Source organism: Myxocyprinus asiaticus, chromosome 40 (genome assembly GCF_019703515.2).
Source record: "Myxocyprinus asiaticus isolate MX2 ecotype Aquarium Trade chromosome 40, UBuf_Myxa_2, whole genome shotgun sequence".
Classification (NCBI taxonomy): Eukaryota; Metazoa; Chordata; class Actinopteri; order Cypriniformes; family Catostomidae; genus Myxocyprinus; species Myxocyprinus asiaticus.
Window position 1 is genome coordinate 11,161,808 of NC_059383.1, and position 12,698 is coordinate 11,174,505.

At 38.4% G+C, this 12,698-nt stretch overlaps 1 protein-coding gene across 3 annotated transcripts in view; it reads right to left on the reverse strand.

Annotated features, from left to right (window-relative positions):
* LOC127431048 (RING finger protein 145-like) overlaps positions 1-12,698 on the reverse strand; it is a 53,662-nt gene that overhangs the window by 10,379 nt on the left and 30,585 nt on the right. For all 3 annotated transcript variants that reach the window (XM_051681272.1, XM_051681270.1, XM_051681271.1), the window contains 4 exons: positions 10,302-10,537; positions 8,470-8,645; positions 4,450-4,590; positions 4,101-4,283 (listed from right to left, as the gene is read on the reverse strand). In XM_051681272.1, the coding sequence (XP_051537232.1) occupies positions 4,101-4,283; positions 4,450-4,590; positions 8,470-8,645; positions 10,302-10,537 (736 nt within the window). The remainder of the gene's footprint in view (positions 1-4,100; positions 4,284-4,449; positions 4,591-8,469; positions 8,646-10,301; positions 10,538-12,698) is intronic.

Here is a 12,698-nt window from a genome sequence, read left to right on the forward strand (position 1 = left end):
TCAAACTTGATATACCGCTTTGATTAGGGGGCAGTCAGTGCTCCAGATTTACAGGCAACACGCCTCATCATACCAACAAGCAGGCGGCACAGCCTTCTACAGACACGCTTTTGTGCTCAAAGACAGCTGGACCGAGCACAACAGAATGCAGGGATCTCGAAACATGTTTTCCAAAGTTTCAAACTACGTTTAACTTTGCACATCTTCCTAAAAACACAGCGCCCAGGACTAGAGGCGCTGAAAGCGAGACGCGACACAACCAAAGCGAGATGCTCCAAAAGCATATATCTGAGGAGTGTTGCCTGTACATAGAACAATTCAAAATAGAGCAGAGAGATGTAGGCCAATAATTGGATTGTTTAATGATATGGAAATAAAACAAACAATATTCACTCATCACTTTTAGTATTGTCTAAATGCTTTACTTGTCTGTTGCCACAATATATGTATATGATCTAATGTATTTAAATTAATATACAGTATTTATAATGATTCTATTCTAAATTACCTTTATTTGGGGGCCTTAGAAAATATTAGGGATGTGCGAATTTAGTCGACTAAACAGTTCTGATGCTGCTAGTTGACACTTGTATTACTGGTCGGTCAATATTTTTCCCCATTAAACAGTTGAAAATTTTTACACATTTATGTTTGGCTTTAAACAGTATTATTACAGAGGCTGTGCTTATATTACTGTCATGTTAATGTTACACGATTTAAATATAATTAATACTCCGAATATTATTAAAAAATAAATAATAAATAAATAAATAAAAGAGGATATCTGGAGCAGATGGATACAAACTGACACCCGTGTGAACGGAACCGCACTGGACAACTAGTTGTTAATTACGTCACGTACAGCGAGACGCTGCACTGTACACGCATGTGACTCCTGTAGCGTTTTATTAACTCACAGAGACAGAGAAATGAGCTGCGTGTCATCCAAAGACTCAGCCGCTGTCTTTGATTGAACTTAATTGGATTTAATAATATGACGGCAATTGTGATAAGACATGCCGGTGTTATGGACGACACCATCTTTTAGTCACTGTCACTATGGCTTCAGCTGTTAGAATATGGTTGTGACTAGTGGTCAGTGTTATTATAGTTAATGAAAACAAACTAACAAATCATGAAATTATTGGAAAAAACTGAAACAAATACATTTTCATTACTCCAAAACTAACTAAAATAAAAATGATCTCGAATTAATTTTAGTTTTTGACATATGGTGAATATGGGCAAAGTGGGACAATTTAGAATTTTTTTTTATTTTCTTCACACTTTGAATTATGATCCAAACGACACAACCTAGCATTATACCTTTGAAGAAAGCTTAGGATGTCTTCTACCTTAGTCAAAAGCAAAAATTAAGAAATATTCAATACTGGGTAGTAGAACCATTGAAGATCCTCTTGACCAAATCCCAAATGTGTTTAAGCAGCAAGGCCTACTGGTAAAGTGGGAGAGAGAAAAAATTATTCTCTAGAAAATATATATATTTGAAATTATTTTTTATATTTTCTTCTACACTTTCACATCACAACATTGTTAACTTTTACTTGTTTATAAGCTTAACTAGATTTACCTCAAATTTCTGTCATTTTTTTAACCATTGCTTTTCCTACCAGTGGTCATGAAATTAGTTCTGCCACACATCCCAAAGTAAAATCATAAATTTTAAACCTCAAAAAGAAAATGGGATAGTTCACCCAAAAATTCAAACTCTCTTATCATTTACTCACCCTCTTGCCATCCCAGATTTATATGACTTTTTTCAGCAGAACACAAAGATTTTTAGAAGAATATTTCAGCTCTGTAGGTCCATACAATGCAAGTGAATGGTGTCTGAAACTTTGAAGCTCTAAAAAGCACATAAAGGCACACCTAAATCCTGACATCAGCAGTCTCCTTGGCAATCATGATTTCAAGCTCGATTATATTTCCCAGTGCCATCTAGCGCTCTGCAAACTCTACTTATGTATAATCGAGCTTGAAATCATGATCGTTCCTGTAGACTGCTGATGTCAAGATTTACAGCAAAAAGGAACTTAAATATTGATCCGTTTCTCACTCACACCTATCATAACGCTTCTAAAGACATGGATTAAAAGCACTGGAGTCATATGCATAACTTTTATGCTGCCTTTATGTGCTTTTCGGACCTTCAAAGCTTTGGCCCCTATTGACGTGCATTGTGAGGACCTACAGAGCTGAAACATTCTTCAAAAAAATCATCATTTGTGTTCAGCAGAAGAAAGTAATGATTTATAATAATTTAATGAAATACATTTGGATACAATGTGGATCAAGCTTAAATATCTTTTGTCACTTTGCCCATACATTATACATTTTGCAACATTTACAATTCACATTAAACATGAAAATACCACTAAAAAGACGTAACACAAGACTGCCCAGAGAAATGTAATGTCAGACTTTTTAAAATTACACCAGTAAATGATCAGCTTTGGCCGCCATAAATACTAAAACTAAAATAAAAACTAACTAAACTGAAACGAAAAAACACTGAGAAAATGAAAACTAAAAAAACAAACTGTGAAAACTAACAAAAACAAAACTAAACTGTAAATGACAAATTGAATATAAAATAGAAATAAAAACTAAATAAAAAATCCAAAATTATAACACTGCTAGTGGGTTTTTTAATGGGCGATGCCGATATCCAGAGAGCAGGGAGGCCGACAGGCCGATACAATGACGATATATCACACAATTTAATGAATTGAACAGGTGAGCACTTTAACACTATGAGCTCAAACACATCTGCTCTATTATGTGGATTGTTTAAATGAGTCTATTATTGTAGTAACACGATGACAAATAACAACAAAATGAACCGTTACTGGTCGTTTACATGTCTCAGTCGCTTCACATGCAAGCAGGCGATTTTTGGCACCCTCAAAAAAAAAAAAAAAAAAAAAAATGATAATTAAAAAAGGCAAAAATATCGGCCAATATATCGGCCTCAGCAATATATCAGTCGACCACTAGTTATGACTTTGGCTGTTCATACATACAGACAGCATTCGAATGGCTACTGTATGCTGTTGTATGAACGGGGTATTTCAAGACTCACACCTGTAAGTAAATACAGTTGTCAATCCCAAACACTGACTGTGTGAATGTAGCTAAAACGTTGCTTCAGTGAATGTGTCATGTTCTACATTTAATGTACAATGATCATAATGCAATGCAAGCACGTCACAGATAAATGTCCCTTTTCATCGGAATTTAGTGTCGGATTTGGCTATTGGAATAGATTAAATGTTTTAAATGGGTCGCATAAACACAAAGTTTTCTGAGGCTTTCTTACTTTTTAGACTAGTCAGCTCCAAAATGTTCTTTTAAACGTCAGTGAAATTAGTCGTTCCGCACAGCCCTAGTAAATACTGATATACGATTAATTCAATTAAAAAAAAACAACAAAAAAAAACAATCGGCACATCATGTAAATAATTTGATTAAACCTTCTAATCAATTGATAGCCCTAATTAAAATAAATCAAGCAATTATCTCTATGAACTACTTCATACCTCATCTGAATGATTGCACTGTGACAATGTATTTTTATTAGTTTACTGTTTACTCAGAAGCTAGGTACATTTTTTAATCCTTCAGAATCTAGCCACAGACTCAGTGTGAACAGTGTTAGAGTGAAAATTGTTTGCATATTATTTTATACTTTCATGTTGTTTAGCACCACCTCTGCTGGTAGATGCTGTAACTACACCATTACTATTGCAAAAACATGTTTCCCACTGATGGCCATTCAAAAGCATTTTCTGATGAAATCTATTTCATACAAAGTGTTATATAACTGCAGATATGTTCCACTTTAAAAAGCGTAAAAATAACTTTTATATTTCCCTTTTAGCACCTATAAGCAAAGATGGCAGCCTCCATGTTGCATACTTCTGTGGGTTCAGGCACCAGTTGAGCAACTGCCATTGAGACGAATGGGAATGCTAACAGATAGCTTTCTCCAGGCATATTCGAACTCCTTGGTGTAAACAGGTCTTAACTCTGCGTGAAAGTTGCACAAGTGATATATACTGATCAGTGATGTCTCTTACTTGTCTCTGGAGGCCCCCAGTGCCAGAACTATCGGGTCAGCGATCTCCAGCATGGACTGCAGGATGGAGGCCACCACGATGAAGAGGATGATGCTGAGGAGGAAGGCTCTGTGAATGACCTGCAGCTCAATGAGTCCAGTTTGAACAGCCAATATTAACAGAGTGATTCCCTCTGTCATGCCCCTGAAAATAAGAACAACGCAGAATGAGACATTTTAACCACTTGAATTATTGTACACACTGATCTTAGCTTTCTACAAACACACTGAAATATCAAGAATCATTCCAAACATACCTTTTAACATGCTTTAAAGAGTACTTTAAGCATGTTTTGAGAGCTGCTTCTCACCTGTTCATGGTGTTGTCATTCATGAAAGCTCTGTAGCCCTGCAGGTAGAACTTGCAGAGTGTCAGGACGCCCAGCGCCACAAAAGACACAGTGAAGACCAGTCCCAGCAGAGAGTAGGGAGTACTACAGCACTCAGCAACACTTAAAACAACACATACACAACATTTCATATACACACTCTTAAAGACTGTTCAACAGTAGCATTTACAACCCCAATTCCGAAAAAGTTCAATTACACACAACACAATATACAAATAATAATATACAATGTACAGTATACAATACACACAATATAGAATACACATTATACAATAAAAATAGTATATATAGAGTAGGTTGTATTGTACATTCAGGCTGTCGGTTGATAGTCAGTTGCCAGTGTGTTGTTAAGAGAGAATATAATTTGTAACAATCCAATGTGAGATAATAAGATTAATAAAGTACAGTGCTGATGTATATTGATCGTGAGAGATCAAGAGTTCAAAAGTCTGATTGCTTGGGGGAAGAAGCTGTCATGAAGTCAGCTGGTGCAGGTCCTGATGCTACGATACCGTCTGCCTGATGGTAGAAGTGAGAGCAGCCCATGGCTCGGGTGGCTGGAGTCTCTGATGATCCGCCGAGCTTTTTTCACACACCGCCCGGTATATATGTCCTGGAGGGAGGGAAGCTCACCTCCGATGATGTGTCTGGCAGTTCGCATCACCCTTTGCAGGGCTTTGCGGTTGTGGGTGGTGCTATTGCCGTACCAGGCAGTGATGCAGCCAGTCAGGATGCGCTCTACAGTGCAGGTGTAGAACCGTGTGAGGATGTGGCGGTTCATTCCAAACTTCCTCAGCCAACTCAGGAAGAGGCGGCACTGGTGAGCCTTCTTCACAATGGCCTCAGTGTGGACAGACCATGTGAGTTCCTCAGTGATGTGGACAACGAGGAACTTGAAGCTGCTGACTCTCTCCACCGGTGCTCCATTGATGGTGATGGGGCTGTGTTCTCTGTCTTTTCTCCTGAAGTCCACCACAAGCTCCTTGGACTTACTTAAGTTTAGGGAGAGGTTGTGCTCCTGACACCAGCATGTCAGAGTGTGCACCTCCTCTCTGTAGTCTGTTTCATCATTGTCAGTGATCAGACCTACCACCATTGTATCATCAGCAAACTTAAAGATGGCATTGAAGCTATGTGTTGCCACACAGTCATGTGTGTACAGGGAATACAGGAGTGGGCTGAGAACACAGCCCTTTGGGGCTCCAGTGTTGAGGGTCAGTGATGAGGAGATGTTGCTGCCCATTCTAACCACCTGGCATCTGCTTGACAGGAAGTACAGGATCCAGTTGCACAGCAAGCTGTTTAAGCCCAGAGCCCGGAGTTTCACATCAAGCTTGGAGGGCACTATGGTGCTGAATGCTGAGCTGTAGTCTACAAACAGCATTCTCACATAAGTGTTCCTTTTTTCCAGGTGGGAGAGAGCAGTGTGTAGTGTAGATTCAATGGTATCATCAGTGGAGCGGTTGTTGCGGTAAGCAAACTGCAATGGGTCCAGTGAGGGAGGCAGCACAGAGCAGATGTAATCTCTGATTAGTCTCTCAAAGCATTTGCTGATGATGGGGGTCAGAGCAACAGGATACCAGTCATTTAAGCAAGTGATTTTGAATTGCTTTGGTACAGGCACAATGGTGGACGTTTTAAAGCATGTGGGGACCACAGACAAGGAGAGGGAAAGGTTGAAAATGTCTGTAAAAACACTAGCCAGTTGGTTCGTGCACGCTCTGATGATGCGGCCCAGAATGCCATCTGGCCCCGTGACTTTACAGATATTCACCCGTCGGAAGGATTGTGTTACATCCGCTACAGAGACGGATGCTTTTTCCAGAAACGTGGACTCGAACCACAAAACATGATTCACTGTTCTACTTTCCATCTCTGATAAGACCGAGCCCAGAGAAGTCAGCAGCGCTTCTGGACAATGTTGATGTTCAGCTTCTGCTTTGCATAGTAAAGCCTTAACTTGCATCTGTGGATGCAGCTGCAAATGGTGTTTACTGACAAAGGTTTGCCAAAGTAATCCCAAGCCCATGTTCATGATATCTACTACAGATGAATTTCGTTTTTTAAGACTTATGAATTACGTTTTTAAGAGGTCTCGGAGATCACGTGCATTCAGAAGTGGTTTTTGTCTTGCCCTTTACGGACCGGATTCCTTGAATTTTTTAATATATTGTGCACTGTAAAGGGTGAAATGCCCGAAATCCTTCCAATTTGTCTTTGGGGAACATTGTTCTCCAAGCAATGGATTATTTGCTGATGCATCTGTTGGCAAATTGGCAAGTCTCGACCCATACTTACTCTTGAAGGACAAGGCTTTTTTTTGGAGGCTCCTTATTTACTATGACACGATTGCCTCACCTGTTCCACATCACCTTATTTCAATTCATTAGATTGCTATACAGTAGGGATGTGCGCTACGACTAACGGAACGGTCGTTCAAACGGAAGTTTTGTAACCAACTTGTCGACTAGTCTAAAGAGAAACCAACCTTCAGAAAACAGTAAAAAAAAAAATGTTTAACGTGACCCATTTAAAATACTTTATTCCAAATTCCATGCTAAATTCCACTGAAATGGGGCATTTATCTGCGACGTCACGCCTTGAATTACGATCATTGTACATTAAATATAGAACATGACACGCATTCACTGAATCAACGTTAGTGAATATTTAACAGATATATTTATTGAAAACAATTGAATGAATAGTGCAGGATCAAATGGAACAACCCTAAAAGCCTGTTCTAAACAGAAATCAAGTAAAAGTTACTTAGCATATTAAAACAGCCAGGACATTGTTGAAAATAATTAACAGGTAGACTAAGCCAAATCTGTGAGAGAGAAAAAAATGCTCTGAAAAGTTGCGCGTATTTCACGATGTGCAGTCGTGCATTAGCCATTGATCTAATATCATGACAGCTGTTCGGTAAAGAACGTTAACCAAAAACAGTTACGATGTAAAAAAAAAAAGCTATAGGAGAGAAAAAATAGGCCTGTGATGTAGCCTACAATAAACCTAATGTATTCTAAACATGACGTGCACACAGAATAAAATATAGTTTAACCCGTTAAGCAGTCGGCACCTCGTTGAAAATAGCCTTCTTAATCAGCAGATTAAAAAAAAGGCATACCTAGACTAAAACAGTTATTACCTAGGCTACTTAAAAGCATACATTTTTGGATGAGCAAAATTAACCCGTCGACATGGTCCGGTGAAAGACGGGACTTGACTCACCTGAGGCATCTATCCTGCGCTTGAAAAAGCCCTCTCAGCGGAAAAACAACATCCAAGATGCACAGACGTAAAGAAGACACAAATGAGAATACATCCTTAGGGGCTTTCAAACATTTGGAAAGCCGATTCCCACACCACCGAAGCGATTTCATAACTACTTTGCTGAGTTTGCTTGTCTAGCGAGAGGACATTTTATCAGTTTAATGGGGGGAAATATTAACCAACTAGTAATTCCAGTGTCGACTAGCAGCATCAGAACCATTTAGTCGACTAATCTCGCACATCCCTACTATACAGCAAGTACTAAATTGCCTCTTTCTCAACCTTTGAGAACTTCTGAACGTGTTGCAATCATCTGATTTGAAATTAGTGTATATTTTCAAAAATCAATTAAATTCACAAGGTAAATCATCAGATAATGTGCTGATGTAGTGCTTTCAATATAGCACACGGTGAATCAAATTTACAAATCACATTTTTTATTAGCTTTTCTCATATTGTCCAAACTTTTTCGTAATTGGGTTTGTAAGGTTTAAACTGACCCAGAATTCACTTTAGATGACAGAATTTACATTTTGGCATGAACAACCCCTTTAAGGACATAGCACAGGAACTGCCTTCACATCAATAGGCAGCTCAGTAGTGTTTGGAACAGAGCCAGAGTCAAGAAATGTGCTAACTAAATACTGCGAGTTCAGTGCAGTTATGACTGCTTAGGTGGATGGTCTGATGTGGGTGCCATTTTACCTGGTGAGGAAGAGAAAGAGCAGTCTCTCTCGGGAGGGCGGCTGGTCCCGTGTGCTGAAGTAGGTGTAGATCTGCAGTGCGAACAGTACCAGCCAGAAGCACATGAAGAGCACAGGCAGGACCAGCTGATTCCACAGAGACATGCCCAGAGCAAGCAAACCATACACCTCCACCACCTAAACAACAGCAAAATGGTGAATGTCACACAGAGGGTGTAACTTTCATTCCATTAAAAATATAATGGTACTAATTCAATTACTGTAGCAGTATAACATTTCTTATTTATTTATACATTTCTTTTGTATTTAAAGTAGGGCTGCAAACAGATTGAAAATCTAAAAGACTAGGAATGCTCCGATCGATCGCCATCGGCCGATATTCACGTTCTATGACTCGATCGGTGATCAGTAATTTGGCCGATCGCATAAACTGATCACTCATGTCGCAAAAGATACACGGCTCCTTTAAGACTTCAGCAGCACTGTCATAGCATCACAGAGCGTGGGGAATACTGGCATAGTGTTGTAAGACAACAAACTTGATTCAGCTGTTAAGAACGATGCAGTGGGAGAGGTATGGCGAATATGAAAAGCTTGAGTACTGTACTGTTAATGTGGCGTTTCACACGCGACAAGGCAAAAGGAAACCAGTGCGAACTGTGAAATGTTCCTTTTTATCATTAATGGGGGCAACTTCTAAGACTCCGCCGGGCATAGGCATCTAAGTAATAACGCGAGTTAAGATGTGGTGCAATTCAAACATCATTATTAAATATCTCCTGATTAAACGGCATTAACAATAGCAGCACCTGTAGAGTCCAGAAAATGCGCTCTTTCTCCACTTTCCTTTCATCTCTTGCCCTCATAAGAGAGCGCGTGTTCCCTCATTAAAGCAACAAGTGAACTAAATGAAAAGGCAGGAATTTATAAATATAATAATTCTTTATACAATATTAAAATGCCATAATATTATGTATTAAATATAATGCAAAAATAAAATATAAATAAAATAAGGAATAATAATAATTATATCAAATAATGACAATGAATCAATAATCAAAAATGTCACTAAGTTTAATCGTACCTATGGGATATGAGTTTGTCTTCAGTTTAACACTAAACTTCATTTTTTATAGGGTTATCTATCTTGGTAAAGATAATATTTTGTTAGCCTATCCTTGTTTTAAAGTCTTATATATATATATATATATATATATATATATAAAGCTTTTTTTTTTAATAAGCCTTTTTAACTTTCTGTAAAAAAAAAAACTAGGCAAAGTGATATTACTGGGAAGAGAAAAATTCAATTAATACTGACAGCTTGCAGAAAGCTTACATATAGCCAGTTATGACAAAGATCCAGATAAAAGGTGAAATTATCTGTATCGGGATCGGTATGGGACGATCAGGTGACAAGATCAGTGATTTGTACCGGCTGTAACACTTAATGCTTCACAAAAATGGTTTATTGATGCCACACCAGTTCTCTAGTGGTCTTCTCAATGTTAGTATCAACTGTGTGTTTTGCTTGTATGTGATACTATGCTAAGCTTCAATGATAACTATATTGTTATATTTTCTACATTTTATAAAGACAATGTGAGTGGTGCTAGCCCGTGCACAACTCGCTAGTATGCCAGGGTGCTGAGGGTGGTTACTTCCCGCCCCAAGGTCAAAAGAGCTCACCCCCAACACTCTTTGATATTCTGATCCCTAGATATGGCTTCAGTGCCTCCTTCAATGCAATTGGATTCTTTCACTTGTTGATCACTTAAAGCAATAGCACAACTATTCCCTAATGTGCTTAAAGTTGTGATAGCGAACTCGTACCTGCACCAGCTCTCTGTAGGCAGTTTTGGCCAGATTGTAGGGCACAAGCAGGTTGGTGGCCAAGAAGTACAGCACCTCGAGACCGGTGAAGATCATGGCAAAGCGGTTGATGAAGACAATGGTCTCCAGGGGCACAAGGCAGAGTCTGGCCACCAGAGGGAGCAGGTGAGCAGAGAACAGCCAGATCTGTTTGGTCTGCATGACGCAGGAACACAGCGTACACACCACAAGCTGACCTGAGGGAGAGGATACAAACGCTGCATGGTTACAGTATGCTGTGTGAGATCAAATGGCAAATACTAAGGGTTAAAAAAAAAATCATGTACTACATGTCTATCAGTTTACTGTTTTTTTTTTTTTTTTTTTACTGATAGATCAAACGTGCTCCTGTGTAACCAGACCTTGACTGCGCGAAAGAACTAGGCTCAATTGAAACTTAAACTGGCCAACAACCGGCCACTCAGAAAGGAAGAACCATCTTACTGACATGCAAAGTAGGGTTATTTGAGATATATCATACTATAATAATAGATTTGAGTGGAAAAATTTTACAAAAAAAAATGTATAGCATGACGGTCTCTGCAAGTGATGCACAGAAAAGTAAAAGAAAATGTGTACACAGTGCCGAGAAGATTACTTCTGAATTGCAATCTAGTACGGATTAAATGCTCCTTTAGATTTTATGTGGAATTCTTTGCAGTGGACAGGATATTAAGTTCTGGAAAGCAGAATTTACATTGCACAGTAATGTTTTACTGTGTGGACTTCAGCAGGTATGAAAGTGTGTAATATATTCAGAAAAACAAAACGTCCACATATCGTGAAGTAATGTTTACCTCAGATCTTATTTTACTCATAAGTTGAAAAACCCCATTATAAAACCCCATAGGAAAATCCACAGGGATCCCATGGCGAATTAGACTTCCGAGTTGCCTACAAATTGACGTCATGGCTGAACAGCTTTATTGCTGGCATTTCTATTCAACTTTAGGTTTACAAACATCGCTTAGCTTCCTCCCAGCCTTAGGTGCCATTCACACAGGAAGCATCCTTGTGTTCAAGTATCAGCGAGACGCAGCGCAATGAAAGGGAGTAGCGCAGATGTCTCGGGAAGTGCTTTTAAAAGTTAAAATAGTTTTAACTTGACACAATCTCTTAAAAACACAGCGTCCCTGGCATGAGATGTTGCAGTGAGATGCGTCGCAATGGTCAAAAATGTCATTCTAATGCATGCTTACAAAAAGCACAGGCACATAAAATAAAGAGCCCTGTGTAAACAACCCCTTACACGCTCCCCTCCTATGAATAAATTTGATTGTTCTCACAGTGCAGAAAGACTTGACAGGCAGTTTATATTGAAATGCTGGTGCTGCCAAAGGTACACAGTGTACACAATCTGCGTGGAGATCAGGGCACTATTAACATGACATGTCACTTGACATGACTCAAAAGTTAGCCTTTTTTTTTCTCTTTTATATCATCTTCATTTGGCTGGCCAACAAAGAGCAGATTTTGCATATGAAATTAAAATTATCTATTCAAATAGCGTTTTAGATTTCAAATGTGGAAATTGTCTTGCGGCACAACTGTCACCATGAATTTAGCATTAGGTTAGATTAGGGTTAGGTTAAAATGCCCTACAGTGTGACAGCACTGCATAATACCTTTTCAGTATTATTTAAATACAATACAGTATATACAGTATGAATCTGAATATAATTTGCTTACTAAAGCAAATTATTTAAAAAAAAATACTGTACATGTCATTTAAAATATCTAACATTTAAAAGTGTCCAAAAGTCTGAGACCACTTTTTTACTTGTAACTTGTAAAGCCCATGCTTTGCACAGTTCGAGTGCATGCTGTCATTAAAGCAAAAGGGGGCATACCAAACCAAATGCTAAAGAATTATGAAATTAATGTTATTTTTTTCAATTCAGCTTTTCACTCAATTTGTTATGCTGATAATCTAATTAGATTTTTCTTTAGTATTATTAAATTAGAAAAATGCCAAAATATAAGCATTTGAACTACTTGTCTCAGACTTCTAGACCAAACTGCATGTCAGAGCTTGTGCAACGTTACATTACAGAAGTATAATTTTTGTGACATCAGTTATTTCCTACAAGTCTAAAAAACTCCTCCAAATGCAGAACGGAGAAGAAATACACATGACTATTGTGTCAGGTTTCTTCTCTTTTATCACAGACCAATCCAAAATCCACTCTTGAAATAGACAACCCTTCATATTCTCCTAACCCATCTATGTAACCTTTGGCATCTCCTTTGGTAAAAGCTGATAAGGTTACAGTGTCTTGGGTTTCTCTAACATAGGATAGTAGCAAGTTTCACACTTCCTTTTAAAGTATTTAAATCAGTTAAGTCTATTCAAGACTA